This window comes from Perognathus longimembris, chromosome 20, assembly GCF_023159225.1.
Source record: "Perognathus longimembris pacificus isolate PPM17 chromosome 20, ASM2315922v1, whole genome shotgun sequence".
Lineage (NCBI taxonomy): Eukaryota > Metazoa > Chordata > Mammalia > Rodentia > Heteromyidae > Perognathus > Perognathus longimembris.
In genome coordinates, this window is record NC_063180.1 from 31874061 (window position 1) to 31889991 (window position 15931).

Here is a 15931-nt window from a genome sequence, read left to right on the forward strand (position 1 = left end):
GTGGTTCACTGGAGATAAGAGTCTCACAGACTTTTCTGCCTGGCCTGGGTTTGAACCACAATCCTCACATCTCAGCTTCCTAGTAGCTGGAATGACAGGCATGAGTCACTGGTGCCCTTCTTCTCATTATTATTATTGCTGTTGTTGTGATACTGGAGACTGAACTCAGGGCCTTGCGCTTGCAAGGTTAGGTGTTTTGCTGCTTGGGCCACACAGCCATTCCCTTTTTGAACTGGTAAGTTTTGGAGGTAAGGTCTATACTTTCCCTGCCTGTCTGTCCTGGGGTTCCCCTGGTCCCCTTTTGCTCTCAATCTCCAAGCACTGGTCCGTAGAGTGTGGGCCTTGGAGCTGTCGCCTCGTGGGCGGGATAGGGGTTCAGGGGTCCCTGCAGGCGGCATGGGATTGTGGGTGTAAACCACGGGGCCCTGGCTGCAGAAGTGCAGGTCTGGGAAGGGTGGCAGAGCCCACCTGGAAGGTGCTGGTGGTCAGCATGGTGTCAGTGTGGGAAGGGCTGCTTCCCCCCAGATCCTCCCCCCCCCTCCGGCATCCACACTCCACAACATGGAGCAGGAAGAGGCCTTGAGGACTGCCTGGAGTTGGACCTAGAGCTGGGGTCACCACCTGGGAGGGTGGGGAGACTCAATTGCTGTTGGACCTCAGGCAGGTGCCAGCCCCTTGACCTGTGTCCCTAAGAGACATAGCCCATCCTTCATCCCAGTGACCTTGGGCCCATCCTGCAGCCATAAGGACAACAGGACACCAGTGACACCTGGTGGCCAGGCGTGTGGGGGGGGGGAACCCACTCACTGATTTTGAAAGTTCACAGAAAATCACAGGCTGGGGGCTGGGGATATGGTCTAGTGGCAAGAGTGCTTGCATACATGAAGCCCTGGGTTCGATTCCCCAGCACCACATATACAGAAAATGGCCAGAAGTGGCGCTGTGGCTCAAGTGGCAGAGTGGCCTTGAGCAAAAAGAAGCCAGGGACAGTGCTCAGGCCCTGAGTCCAAGGCCCAGGACTGGCAAAAAAAAAGAAAGAAAATTACAGGCTGATGGACAAAGTAGGGGTGGGGACAGGGCACAAAATGCACCCTCCCCTCTGAGGGAGTGACCCTCCCTCCCTGCCATTCCATAAGTCAGCTCGGGTTTCAGTTACCTGTTGCCACCCGCCCGTCAGCAGCAAGGCTGTGTGTGCAGGGAGCTGAGCTCTCCTCTGAGGCCTGGTGTTGCGGGCACCATGTCTCCACAGTAAGGCTTCATCCCTGTCTGTTGTGCAATTCAATGGGAGGCAGAAGGGCATTTTTGGTTCTTCTCCATGAGCAGCTTTGCAAATGCACTGACTTAGGCCAGGAAGTTGCATAAATGGGCCATCGTTATTACTTGGGTTGAGGAAGGGCAGCCGAGGGGTATTAGTGCAGAATACGAGTCTCAGCACCACAAGAATAAAACAATCTTGTTACACTCCGCACAGATGTGTATTGAGAAAGGAATTCCTTGAAGGTCCAAATGGAATCCTGACTACTCAGGAGGCTGGGACCTGGAGGATGGGGGCTCGAAGCCATTCCAAGCAGAAAAGTCCACAGGACTCGACCCCACCAGCAAAATGCTGGGCTGGAGGACTGCCCCTCTCCCCAGATCAACCACCTGGCTTGTTCCCTCTTGGGCCACCCCCTGGCCCCATCCTCCCGATTTAAAAGAACACCTCCCCCTTGGTTGAGTGTTGACCCCCCCGGCTCCCCCCCATCCCAGCCCAGCCCCTCACCAATCTTCCAATTGAGCTTTATTCCATAACAGGTGGTTTTACAGCAGAGCTGATTTCAGCAGTGATTTCCCTCCTGGTGGTTGTCCCTCTCCCTCACCTACTGGCCAAGCCGGGAAGCTCCAGCTGGGCTGAGTTTGGCACTGACTACAGATGTTTAAGGAACCCGGGACTTGGTCCTGGAGCCAGGCCAGCAGTGCTGACCACCAGCCAGCTCCTGTACAGGGCGGGCTGGGGGGTGGGGCCCACACCCTCGGGGCCCTGGGGCCTGGGCAGGGGCCCCGGCTACCTGGCCTGCACAGGGAGGAGCTGGTGGCTGGCACCTCAAGCAGGGCCTCCAGGTAGCTCTGCCAACCCCTGCAGGGTCTTTGCCCCAGCCCCACCACAAGCCATAGCTGCTGCTGAGCGCTCAGGTTCAGGGTTACCCCTCACCTGTGGGTGTACTCGGGACCTTGACAGCTAGCTAGCTCTCTCTCCCCATTCTATAGAGGAGACCAGTTTGAGATGAAAAGTCACACACAGACTTGCCCCAAGTCTACGCGCCCCTTGGCAGTTAAGGCCCAAGTTCTGGGGTCACAAGTACTCCATAGCTGGCCTTAGGAGACAAGAAAGGACATTTTTAGAGATACGTGAGACCCCAGGAACATTAGTTCCAGAACTGAGGGGCCAACAGCACAGACACTGCCCAGGTGCCGCAGCCCACTTGGGGTGCAGTCATGGGGACAGTGCTCATATGGGGGGGGACTGCTCTCCATGAAGGGCGGGGCTTGGGCAGAGGGAGCAGCTTGGTTTGGAGGCCAGAGGAGGGGAGAAGGGGCGGCCCTGATCTGGGTTAAAACAAGTGTGCCGGTCCTCCAGGCAGGCATCCGTCTGGCTCTCTGTGCTTCCTGAGGTGGCCAGGGGCTGAACCCAGCAGAGCCCAGCCACTGTGACCCTGACCATGGCGCTGGAGGGGGAGGGTGTCAAACCAGACCCGACCACACCCCAGCCTGGGGACGGAGACGGTGCTCCCCCCCAATGTCACCCTGGTGGTGACAGCATGTGACCCCAGGTGACTCGGGGCAAGGAAGCCACTGACAGCCGGGACACGTGGACAGGCACTCAGCCTACACCTGCCCGGCCCCACAACACCGACACACCGCCCAGGAGCAAGTGCCCAGGACTCCGGTCCCGCTTCCCATCCGCCTGCTTCTTCTCACTCTCCAGAGCGGCCCCTGGCACCCTGGGCCAGGTCGTCGGGCCAGTACTGGTCCTCCATGAACTGCTCCAAGTCCGTGCTGCTGTCAGGGCTCCAGTCGTCGGGGCTGGCCCGGACACTGCCAGCCTCCTGCTCCTCCCAGCGCGCCTCCACCAGGCGGTACAGCTCCATGGCTGTGGCCGCGTCCTCCACCGACGAGTGGCCGTGCCGGCCCACCTGCGAGGGGAGCCGCAGCTGAGCGCCGGGAGAGAGGCCCGGCGGCGGCGGCGGGGAGGGGAAGGGGTGGGCCTGCAGGGGGCCCATCTCCCTACAACAGGCTGAAAGCTGTCCTCTGGGCAGGCCTGGAGGAGGGCCAGGCCTCGTGAGGGGTGACCGGGGATGGCGGGAAGGGCAGGTGGGCCTCCCTCTCCCTCCCTCTGACCTGGATCCTCTTGTTCAGCAGGTGCAGAGCCAGGTCCTTCAGGGACACGCGTGCGTGCGTGTGGACGCCGGGCTGGCCGAGCAGGCTGGGGACGCAGGTGGTGTCCCGGGTGTGGCTCCGGGGGTGCACGTACTTGAGGGCCCGGAAGTCGTTGTGCAGCGCGTGCCCCACCACCACCTTGCCCTTCAGGAGCTTCAGGACCTGCGTGGAGAGGAGGCGGGTGAGGGGGCTGTCAGGGGCAGGGGCTCCCCACCACAGGGGGCAGCACCTCTCCCAGCCCTTCTGAGGTTCTGCATGGGCTCCCACGCGGGCGGCAGGGGACCCTCCTCTCCCTTCCCTGACTCAGGGCCTGTTCTCAGCCCCAAGACCTCACCTGCGGCCTTGCACACCTGCCCCACGGCCCCAGCTCTATGGGATTACAGGCGTGAGGGATGGCGTGGCTCTGACTTCTCCATCACACACTGATCTGATCAGTGAGTGACCTCCAATGAAAGCACCGTATTTACTAACTGATCAATGAAGCCCTGCTGACAGCACCCTGGAAACTGACCAACCGGCTTGGGGTAAAGGAGAAGTGTTTTGTAATGTCAAGGGACGCAGGCCACTTTCAGGACTCCTCCACGTGCCCCAGTTCTTCCTTCCCCTCGGTGCTTGCTGCTCGGTTGTGTGTGTGTGTGGGGGTGTGGGGGGGTGTGGGGGGGGGTGGGTGTGTGTGTGTGTGTACTGAGGGCCTCAGGCTCTCCCTTGGCTTTTCCACATGCGGCTGGTTCTCTACCACTTGAGCCACAGTTCCACTTCAAGCTTTTAGCTGATTCATTGGAGATAGCAGTCTTATGGACCTTTCTGCCCGGGCTGGCTCCACACCAGGATCCCCATTCAGATGGCAGCCTCCTGAGAAGCCAGGATGACTGGCGAGAGCCACCAGTGGCCTGGAGCATATCTTGTAAGCGCTGTGTCTGCACACTCTCCCTTAACCACTGCCAGGTGGGCCCCGCGCCTCCTCCACAGCAGTCCGTGGTACAAGCCTGCTTAGCTGGATGATTTCTTTTGTTTTGGCGGGGCTTGTATTCAGGGTGTGTGCACTGTCCCTGAGCTCTTTTGCTCAAGGCTAGTGTTCTACCACTTTGAGCCTCAGTGCCACTTCTGGTTTTTCTGGTGGCTTGCTGGAGATAAAAGTCACACAGATTTTCCTGCCTGGGCTGGCTTCAAACCAGGATCCTCAGCAATCAGGCTTCAGAGTAGTTGGGATTACTAGGGTAGGCCATGGGTGCCTGGCAGCAGGATGACTTTTAGGGCCATACAGGGCCAGAACCTGGGGACAGGACTGCAGCTCACTGGGGCAGAGCATTTGAGAAGTCCTGAGGGAAGACGCCGACACGCGGACACATCGACACCTGAGCCTCACAGGGCGGGCGGGTTCTTCCTTTGGTGGTACTGAGGTTTGGGGCAGCCTGATACACCCCCATCCACGCTTCCTGTGCTGCTGAGAGAGATACACCTTGCCACCCCCAGCTCGTTCAGTGTTGGGATGACCTACCTGGCTCTGGAACTTTTTGTGAGGGGCCTGACCCTCCACACAATACTTTTATACTAGGGAGCAAAACCTCAACTCAGCCATTCGTCCCTCTTCCTGTGAGCAGGGCTTCTCCCCAGAGGCTCTCGAGAGCTCTGTGCTACTCACCTCCTTCTGGGCTGCCCGGAAGGGGATGGCCTTGTGCATGTGCTGCCGCGTGATGCCGCTCCAGCGTGTACGGTAGTCGGTGATGGGCATCTCAGGCCGGATATACTTGTCATACAGAACGTCACCATAGTAACTGACCACGGAGCAGCGGGCCAACTCGCTCACATGCCCGCGGGGCCCAGTGCCTACCATCTCACAGTCGATGGCCACACACTTGCTGGGCCCTGGCGCTTCCCTGCCCTTGGGTTTTTTGTTGCATGGATCACCATGGCCAGTGCCAGCTTTCAGTTGCTGGCTCCTGCTGCTGGCAGGGGGTGCGCCTGGTGCCTGGGAAGGGCCGGGCTGTGGGGAGGACCGGGTCCCCGAGGCCGAGCTAAGCAGTCCCTGCTCCTGCAGCAAGGCCTTGCGAGCCATGAAGCGCTGGTGCTGCCGGCTCCTCTTCTTCTGCCTTCTGCGGCCCACATCCTTGGCGTCGAGGCTGGGGAATGGCGGGCACTGGGCAGGGCACTGGGAAGGCTTGGTGGCTTCCCCCAGCAGCATACCAGGGGGCCCACGGTGGTGGGCAGAGCGAGTCTGGGAGGTTGTCTTTGCCGAGGGCAGTGTGCTGCAGAGAGAGCACACAGTCAGAGGGGCTAGGAGGGGTGGGCTAGGCCGCCCTGCCTTGCCCTGGCTGAGCTCCAGGACAGGGCCTGGAAGAAATGACATCTGGGTGATGAGGCAAAGGCGGCCGCTACATCAGAGGAAAACGCGTGAAAAGGCCTGGCCCAGGCACTGAAGGCCACCCGTGTCACTAGGGCACAAAGCCACGACTCCTTTTTGTTCTCAGCCACTGAAAACCACGGTGGCAAAGGGAGGGGAAAGAGAGTTCCTGGGGGATGGGGACAGGCTGGGCTAAACCAGACACCAATGGGAATGGCCAGAGGGTGTTGGGGAGTGAGTGGGTGAAGGATGCCCAGCTGCCTCACAAACAGGTCTGGGTGGGAGCAGCACTGAGTAGCAGTGGTGGTGATTACAGCAGAGGGCAGAGAGTCAGGCTAAGTGCCAGGTTTGCTGATGCCAGCGAGAGCTTGAGGAAGCTTGGGATTCTGAGCCTGGGCGAGGTCAGTGACCCATCCCCACTCACCAGGCCCCTCGGCTTGCTCATTCCTTCCCTACCCTGACCCTTCTCTGACTTGTGCGGTCTCTGGCTCTGAGCAACTCCCATCTTACAACTGAAGGGCTCAGGTCCTCAGTTTGCCTTAGCCCAGCAATGGGAACAAAACCGGCCCCTAGACTGCTAACCAACTTCTCTGGGCAGGAAGGAGGGATCTGCAGGTCCAGGGTAAGGGTGGGTAGCTTTCCTGCCCCAGGTGCCAAGGTTTGGAAGAAGCCAATGAGGTCTCCTGAGGAGAAGTCTCTGTGGCCCTGTGTTTTAAGAGACAAAACCAGTTCCTGGGCCGGGGGACAATCAGAACAGTCAAGGGCATACCTCCTGGAGCTTGGGGGGGAGGGGAGGGCCAAGGAGGAGGGGAACCAAGGATTAGAACTCAGGCCATCAGAGGACCTAGGGATCCCGTCGGCTTTGGCTGCGAGATCTGAATGAGGTTAAGGATTCTGGAAAGTCATTGGCAACCAAAAGCCTGGCAAAGGCAGATCTGCCCCGAGGAAGGCGGGGGGGGGGGGGGGGGGGACGACGACGACCTTCAATCCCAGCACTGGGGAGGCAGAGCCAGGCAGGTGGCCCGCCCACCCGGCAGTGACGTGTAACGTTGGCTCCACCCCTCACCCCGGCGTGACGTGGCGTGACGCAGGAGGCCCGCCTCCCGCCTGGGCGATGGTTTCTTACCGGCCGCAGCCTCCAGTCCTGGGACGCCCCCAGGTCAGGCGGGGACCAGGTGACGCTGTGGCCGCGGCTCGGCCCGTATCCCTGTCCTGTCCTGTCCTCCCTTCGGGAGAACCCGGGACACCCCGCGGCCGCCGCCTGCCCCCCGCCCTGTCCACGCCCGGCTACCCCGCGGCCCCGGAGCCCACCTGAGGCCTAGCGAGTCTCTTCCAGCCGGCGCGCACATGGACTCCCAGTAGCCGGCTGCTCCCACATGCCCGGGCAAGCCCGGCTCCTACTGCCCGATGATTGGCTCGCGGGACCGCAGCGCCCGCCTATGAAGTCTTTTGATTGGTCGACCCTGCCGGGCTGGGATTGGGCGTGGCGGAGGCTCAGGGGCGGGACTCCTTCTGGGGGCGTGGCCGGCACTGGGAGCCTGCGGTGCGGGCCAGCGTTTTGGAAATCCCCGGAACACACCTTGCGCTTCGCCGCCCGCCGTGCGCCCTGGCCGGGCGTGGGCCCGTGGGCTCTGAGCCGCAAAGATCGCAGAACCTATGGGCTGCACGGCCCGTCTGCAGGGGGAGCCGTCCGGTTAAATAACACTACCCCGCGGCTACTCCTCTGCAAAAAAGTTAGAAGAGAAAATAAAACTCGTGTCGCCCACCCTTGGGTGCAGACTTCCCCTCCCAATTCTATTTAACCTGGGGCTCGTGTGTCTGCCCCACCCCACTCAAGTCTGCTGAAAGCACCGATTCCCTTCCCGTGGCTGCTGGAGAATAGATCTCCCTTCACTGCCTTTCCCTCGGTCTCTTTCCTTGGCGTCTGTCTGGAGGCCGGTGGCCAGGTCGGACTTGTAGAGTTCTTGGAGTTTGAGCCTGGGGTTTAAGATTCCCGATGGACCCTGTCTGGTCCGAGTGTGGCCTGGATGACTTCTCAACCTTCTCGGTTCTGGTTCTGCCAGGAGTTCGCAGGAGATGGCACGCCTGCTCCAGGGCACAAAGCTTTTCTTGTATGTTACTGTCCTCATTTGGGGTGTCTGGGGCTCCCAGAGGGGCCAGAGGGCTGAGACCCACACCACCCAAAGCCACAGGGACTAATGCTCTGGAGGTAAGGGACCAGGTCCAGGCTGAGAAAGGTTGGGGAACAAAAAAAAAAAAAAAAGGAAGAGCGGTCAGCTACCAAGCTTTCCTTGTTAGGCTAATGAAGTCATGCCCTGCGGCGCAAGGGTGGTTCTGCCCTGAGCAGGTATGGAATCCCGGTTCCTTCCTAGGCTGGAAGGGTAGCAGAAATGCTGTCTATCCCAATGGTTTCTAATGTGAGTAGATGTTCTTTTACAAAAGAACAGTTTGTCCCAGCCCTTCCTGTGACAGAACTAGGGAAATGTTATTTATTTTGATCATGTGTATCTGTAATCACAACATTATCTCAATCTGGAAGGAAAAGATGCATAGTTAGAGCCTATGGTCAGAAGAAGGGTTGCTGTTTGGTTTTTTTCTTCCACAGTTAACAAATTCAAATTGAAATACAAAATGTGGTGCGAGCCAGGCACTGGTGGCCTAAGCCTGTCAACCTAGCTACTCAGGAGGCTGAGATCTGAGGATCTTGGTTTGAACTTAGCCTGGGGAAGGAAAGGCCTTGAGACTCTTATTGCCAATTAACCACCTAAAAACCAGAAGTGGAGCTCTAGCTCAAAGTGGTAGAGTGGTAGATCTATGAAAACTTTTTCTGCTCACAGCAGGTGCTCTCTATGATTGAGCCACATCCCTATGTCCGACTTTTTTTCTGGCTAATTGAAGATAAAAGTCTCATGGAATTTTCTGCCCAGGCTGGCTTCTAACCAAAATCTTCAGATGTCAGTCTTCGAGTATCTAGGATTATAGGTATGAGCCACAGAGGCCCGCCTATTCATACTTCCTGAATAGCTGGAATAACAAGTGTGTTATTACCATGCCCAGCTTTTTATTGGTTGGAGTCTTGAGAACTTTGAGGCTGGCCTCAAACCATCAACCTCCAGATCTCTGCCTCCAGTGAAGCTAGGACCACAGGTATCAGCCATCACTCCTGGCTTTTAATGGTGGATCCTTTCACAAAACCAAGTTTAAGATCCACTGTGTTCGAAGATAAGAAGCCAACCAAAGTAGGGATCCAATGTCAATCATTTACTCATTTTATTCCCACAGCTTCCTCCTCTAATAGGATGCCTGACCCAACATAGACTGGACTTCAGACCTACCAGGGTGTAGCCTGTTGCCATGACAACGGAGGCTCCCATGAACCCCAGCTCCTAAGGAGTCCCAGGATTCTAAGACCCAGGTTACTCTCACATGTACATTTGTATTCGATCTCGAGAAATTTCATTCTCCGCCAATCGCTCTCTTTCTACGTGCTAGACTACAGTTTCTTCATACAAATAAACTAAACTCTTCAATCAGCGATCCTACCGGACTGTGAAGCCATTGAGAAATTGTCAGCACTCAAGCCACATCCCAAGTTTCTGCTTCCACTAGGGTGGGGTCTGAACCAGGAGCTTTTCAAAGCTCTTGGCTTGTCCTTGGAGATGCAGCTAAAGAGCAGTTACCCAGGGATTCCAGCAGAGGGTGCCACAGCCTTACATGTCTGGGAGAAAAGACTGGAGAGAAACTTGACCAGCTTGGGAAGTCTGGTAGGTAGTAGATGTTTATTTGTTGTGGGTTTTTTGTTTTAAGTGAGCCGCCCAGATACCCTGGCCCTTGATTCACCACTCCTTTCGTGCTCTGGTACTCCTCAAAAGTTACCTTACTGCTGGGTGCTGGTGGCTCACTCCTATAATCCTAGCTACTTCGGAGGCTGAGACCTGAGGATCATGGTTCAAAGCCAGCCTGGGCAGGAATGTCTGTGAAACTTTTTTTTTTTTCCTGCCAGTCTGGAGCTTGAACTCAGGGCCTGAGCACTGTCCCTGGCTTCTTTTTGCTCAAGGCTAGGACTCTGCCACTTGAGCCATTTTCTGTATATGTGGTGCTGGGGAATTGAACCCAAGGCTTCATGTATACAAGGCAAGCACTCTGGCTACTAGGCCATATTCCCAGCCCATGGGAAACTTTTTTTTGCCAGTCCTGGGCCTTGGACTCAGGGCTTGAGCACTGTCCCTGGCTTCTTTTTACTCAAGGCTAGCACTCTGCCACTTGAGCCACAGCGCCACTTCTGGCCGTTTTCTATATATATGTGGTGCTGGGAATTGAACCCAGGGCTTCATGTATATGAGGCAAGCACTCTGGCTACTAGGCCATATTCCCAGCCCCTTGAAACTCTTTATCTCCAATGAACCACCAGAAAACTGGAAGTGGCACTGTGGCTCAAAGTGGTAGAGTACTAGCCTTAAGCAGAAGAGCTCAGGGACTGCGCCCAGGCCCTGAGTTCAAGCCCCAGGTATGGGAACCAAGTGAAAAGTGTAAAGAAGCCCCCTTTTTGAGTCCCTGAAAATGGCAGGCCTAGGCAAAGTAGTGGGCCTGGGGAAGGGCAAATTTAGGCTGGATAACAGGAACATGTTTTGGGTAAATGTCACCCAAGCCCTAGTGGAACACGGAACAATGGGAGAGTGTGGAATGTGGTTTTTCTACTAACCTGCTAACTCTGCTTCTGTAACTATGTGCTTGTTTGAATAGGGACTAGCAGCTTTGATGTGATGACCATTGTGACTATAAGGAAAACTGCAAAATTTCTGGAGAGTAATTATACTGATCTGGGAAGCCAGGTTTTAAAAAATGCTAAAAGTTGAGTTAATATTCTGTCAGCCTGACTACAAGATTTGGCTTCTGCAAACAGCTTGCTCAACCAGTTTTTAACTTGCGTTGACCACCTGTGTGTGGCACGTGTGATTTTTGCCTTTGAAAGCCCAACCCTACTGAGGTTCGGTGCTGCTCTTCACCATCCCTAGAGTGGTGGATAGATGCTGTGCACAGGTAAATGAAGACTCCTAGCCAGACTGACTGAGTGCTGGTGATTTTATTGTCAAGGATTCGAGTCCCACCTGGGTGAGCAGGATACTACACCAGGACCCACCAAAAACAACGACACACATGAAAGAAGACATCAAAGGCGCCCAGACTCCCTGACCCTGGAAACTCAGGGAGGATGAGCCGCTGGCTCCAAGACACACAGCTAGGAACTGATGGGTACAAGGTTGAACCTAGAGCGCCACTGACTTCATAACCAAGAATTCCCCCGACTCTGGGCAGCAGCGGGGCTCCCTCTGTCCCCACCCCCACCCCCTGCATCTGCACAACAACCCTGGGTGCTGAGGCCTGTCCCTAGCTCCATCCACCCCCTCCCTGTCCCCCTGCACCACCACCCCCCCTCTCTTTGAACCACATACCTGGTGCCTGCTGAGACACCAATTTGCAGGCTGCTCAAGTGCAAATGAGATGGCTAGCAGGACTGGCACCCCGCTGGCTCGGGCCTGGGGTTAGGAATCAGGGGACCATGGAAGGTAGGGAAGGAAAGGGAGAGGAGCAGAGGAGGGCTGACTCAGTTCAGAGAGGTCATCAAGCAGCCAGCCAAAGACCCCACAGGAAGGGAGCCTTGGAGGCCAGCTCAGCGTAGCCAGTGTTTCCACCCCCCCGTGTATTTATTGTGTCCACCCCAGTTTCGGTTATAAGGCACTTCTACCATGGGTCTCCACATGGAGACTCGGTGCCCACTGTAGGGCAAGGTGGTAGAGGTAGGGGCATCAAGAAAGGCTGGGTGCAGTGGTGCGTGCCTTCCATGCCAGCTTCTAGGGAGGAACAGATAGGAGGATCCCCAACAAGGCCAGCCCCAGGGGGGACCACGAGGCCCTAGCTGGAAAACAGAACTAAACCCCCCCCCCAGAGAGAGAGAGAGAAAAGATCGGGGGGGGGGGCCGGGGGGGTGCTCAAGTGGCAGAGCACCAGTCCCTAAATTCAATCCTTGGTAGTACGAAGGAAGGAAGGGAGGCTGGAAGGAAAGAAAAGGAAGGAAGGAAAGGAGGAAGGAAGGGAGGGAGGGAGGGAGGGAGGGAGGGAGGGAGGAAGGAAGGAAGGAAGGAAGGAAGGAAGGAAGGAAGGAAGGAAGGAAGGAAGGAAGGGAGGGAGGAAGGGAGGGAGGGAAGGAGGAAGGTAGTCAGTCCGTCTTGGCTTAGACACTTTTTTGTTTTCCTAATCAAGGCTTCTGCGCGTGGGGGCCTGGGCTTTGCCAGCCATGTTTTGCTCATGGTGAGTCCAGCACCCAGCAGTTGATGACACACAAGTCTTCTCCCCTCCGGCCTCAGGAGCAGACTTGTACTGCTGGATATGCTCCAAACCGCCCCGTTAGGTGGTTGTCCCATCTTGCTGCTGGCTCCAGGCCACGAGTATGCCTTGACCTGGTCGATGCTGACACTGTTGTGTCAGAATGGACATGACCCCAGCCTGGACCTCCCACTGTGGGGTCCCACAGTATGTGAATGAGTGGACATTAAGGGGCTCCCTGCCCTGCGGTGGGGTAAGGGGGGGGGGGTCATGTAGCCCAGTAGCCCTGGGCTGTTGAGGACAGACCCAACCCTTCCCTGCATACACTAGAGTGCATCCTTGTTTCTAGAAGGCTCTACCAGATCCCAGAGTATTCAGGTGGCTTCTGGAAGCATCTGTTAGGAAACATAGAAAGCCTAGAAAAGGGCACATGGAGAGAAGCAGGAATGCAGCCCTCCCCCTCCCCACTCCAACCCACCCCCCCCACCCCCGCTGTAGGGGCCAGCACTGTGTGGCAGACTGGGATTTGTTGTTGAGCAGGAGAGACAACAACAAAATCACTAGTCTTCCAGACAGGGCCAGCCAAGCCTGGACACTTCCGTGGGCTGCGTGGTGCTGGTCCCACCCCCCCACCCCCAAATCTGCACTCCCCGCCCTCCTCAGCTCAGGACTCCCCATAGACTCTCTGTTTAGGAAGGGAAGAGCAATTATTTTCTTACTTTTTTTTTCTTGCACCAGTACCAGGACTCGAACTCAGGGCCTGGGCACTGCTGTTCCTGAGCTGCTGCTGCTGCTTCTGCTTCTTCTTCTTCTTCTTTGGCTTAAGACTTTCTTCTATATGAACTACAGCTCCACTTGGGACTTTTTGGCGATCAACTGGAGATAAGAGTTTCATGGACTTTCCCTGCTTGGGCTGGCTTCAATCCTGGATCATCAGATCTCAGCCTCCTGAGTAGCTAGGATGACAGGCGAAAGCCACCGGCTCCCCGACTCTAGAATATTCTATTTTCTATAACAAACACGCTTCCTTCAATAATGGGGAAATCTTGTTTTTCAAGGGAAGCAGACCGGCAGCTCGTGGCTCTGGCTTTTCTTCATGAATTGTGGAGAAACTAAAGAATGAGTCCCAGATAGTGGTGACCATCCCCTTGGGGGGAGCCTCTCCCCACCCCCCACCCCTGCCATGCCCCAGATCCCACAAGGGGAAGGAGAAGGTAAACCCTGTCTAGGCCTGGTCCAGGCCTGGTCTGGGTGGGTATCTGTTCCTTCCCTCTGCCTGTTCACCCCCTTCTGCCGGGCTGGGGGCCCTGGTGTAACACCTGGGCCAGCTTCCAATTGATGAGGTGGGGCGTATCCGCCCCTTCATGTGAGGAAAGCCATGTATCGTCCTGGGGGCCCAGAGAGGCCCTAATTGTATTAGATGGCCACTGGGGGAGAATGGCCCCTTCTCCACTGGTGATTCCCATCCCTTGGCCTTTTCATGGGAGCTCTTCCTCTTTGGTCCACCCCTCTGTCCTCGGCTTGCTCTGCAGAGTAGGGGAGGCTGTGCCTGGAGATAGAGAAACTCAGGTTAGAGGTCCAGCCACCAACCAGACACAGGGCCGTCCTGCCTGGGCCTGGCTAGATCCCAGCAGGTTCTCTGGGAGGTCTGTAATTCCAGGACTCTCCTCCCCATGTAACCCAAGGAATAGAGAGGGAGTCTGTGTTTTTATTTCTTTGTGCCCATCCTGGGGCTTGAACTCAGAGCCCGGGCGCTGTCCCTTAGCTTTTTTTTGCTCAAGGCTAGTGCTCTACCACTTGAGCCACAGCTCCACTTCTGGCTTTTGTTTTCTTTTTTTTTTTTTTTTTTGCTGGTTAATTGAAGACTCTCGCAGCTGGCTTTGAACCAATAATCCTTAGATCAGCTTCCTGAGTAGCTAGGATTACAGATGTGAGTCACAGGTGCTCAGCATGGATTTGTCTTTAATTTTCTATTCAGTTTTTTTTTTTTAAGCCAAAATCTCTTAGCTACTCTGTGGAGAGCCAGCTAGCTCATCATATTTAGTGTATCCTGTCAGATACAAAGGCCTGATTGTAATGATAGAGAGCCCGGCAGACTACGGCATGAGGCGTTCTGTTTGTGGAGAAGTTAGCTCCTTAGTGATTCCTGGGGAAGCAGGCCTTCCTCCCAGAACTTGCAAATGGACTTCCGGTGGTAATAGATAAGCTAAAGGGCATCACAAAGGGGGGAGGGGCCTGCATGCCTCACACTTGTAAATCTTAGCTCCTCAAGAGGCTAAGATCTGAGGGTCATGGTTCAAAGCCAGCTCTGGACAGGAAAGTCCATGAGACTCTTATTTTCAATAAAATAACCCAAAGCCAGAAAGTGGAGGTGTGGTTCAAGTGTTGAAGCACCAGCCTTGTACCACAAAACTCAGGGACGGCACCCTGGCCTGAGTTCAAGCCCTGGTACTCACACACACACACACACACACACACACACACACTTGTCACCAAGGACTTAGGAAAGAATGCTGACTGCTCTCTGGACACCATTTAGACCCTGGGTCTAAAGCCACCAAATCTCTTCCCGGCTACAAGCTCACCACTTGAGTAGAGACTCACATTCAACATCTACCCCAAGTGCCGGCACACAGCCACACCTGTAACTTAGGGAAGGGTTGGCCGAGGGCATCACGGGAGTACAGAGTGGGACAAATCCCCAGCTCCTTCCTCACAGGCCTGGTAGACACTGGTTCAATTCTGGCTGTCCCGGCTCTATCTGGGTTGTTGGAGGGAGACGCAGGCAGCGTCACTGTTGCTGAAGTCCTGGAGAAATGGACCTTGGAAAAGTAACCTGCCCTTGAGCTACTGAGTCCCAAACTCCCCGCTTGTAGTTTTCCTCTATCCCCTTAGCAACGGCCGTTTCCATGGTTTCCTCCATGACAACGATCCCCCAAGCCCCTCCCCTCTTTTACCTCATGACAGTTGTGGGTGAAAGGGATTCTCTGTGTGACCACTCCATGTAACCATGGTGACAATTAATTGAGTCTTCATTTATCTTTTGTGAAGAGGAAGCGGGAGTATGAAGCTTGGGGTTTGGAGGGAAGGGGGTGGAGGGAGGGGGGATGGCGATGGCTCACAGGCTGGGCCCTCCATTCTCCTCACCAGGAAGGTGAGGCACTTGTCCTAGCCAGAACATTTAGCTCAGATGAGTGCTGAGCTTCGACTTTAAGACATAACTATGCTTTAGGGAATCAAAAGTGGAGAAGGGGCTGGAGGGCCTGGCTCACGTGGTACAGCACCTGCCTGGCAAGTATGAGGCCCTGAGTTCAGTCCCCAGTACTGTCAAAGGTGCACATGATGATGAAGATGATACTGAAGGGCTTAGAATCCCACTGACCTCCACATGGAGATCAGGCTTCCTTCTACTCTCAAGAACTAAGAAAAAGCCAAGCAGAGGAGTCTGTACTCACGATACAGCATCTTCCAGGGCTGCTGTTGGAGTTTTGTCCTGGATATGGGTTGGGGGGAGGCGGATCCTTGACTCCTTTTTTAAGTGGAAGCTCCTGTCAGCATTGGTGTAGTGAGGAAGAAAACAAACCAATAACCTGCCCAACTCCAGTGACTTGCAGAGCTGGTGTGATTGTCCCGGCACTTACCTGCCCTAGTAAGCGGTGGTCTGCTCTTACACAGCATGAGAGGGCCCTCAGCTCCAGACATCCGGGTATCCGCTTGTCACTGCAGATAGACACCCAGAGGGCAACGGGGAAGAATGAAAGTAGAAAACCAAGAAACTGAATGGCACGTGGGGACATCAAAGCCGAGGCAGGGTAAATGAGAGGGTAGAGCTGAAATCCCTGCTCATCA

At 55.8% G+C, this 15931-nt stretch overlaps 1 protein-coding gene across 3 annotated transcripts; it reads right to left on the bottom strand.

Annotated features, from left to right (window-relative positions):
* Nucleotides 1-2536: 2536 nt before the first annotated feature.
* Aen (apoptosis enhancing nuclease) lies at nucleotides 2537-7153 on the bottom strand. 3 transcript variants are annotated; one of them, XM_048329706.1, is made up of 4 exons: nucleotides 7070-7153; nucleotides 5060-5663; nucleotides 3379-3579; nucleotides 2537-3173 (listed from the first exon to the last, which is right to left on the bottom strand). In XM_048329706.1, exons 1-4 carry the CDS (start codon nucleotides 7105-7107, stop codon nucleotides 2955-2957), a joined length of 1062 nt encoding a protein of 353 aa, XP_048185663.1. In that variant the 5' UTR covers nucleotides 7108-7153; the 3' UTR covers nucleotides 2537-2954. The 3 variants fall into 3 exon arrangements, with proteins under 3 accessions (XP_048185663.1, XP_048185664.1, XP_048185662.1); XM_048329707.1 differs by having other exon boundaries at nucleotides 5060-5748; nucleotides 7070-7108; XM_048329705.1 differs by lacking the exon at nucleotides 7070-7153 and having other exon boundaries at nucleotides 5060-5907.
* Between the last annotated feature and the right edge of the window lie 8778 nt (nucleotides 7154-15931).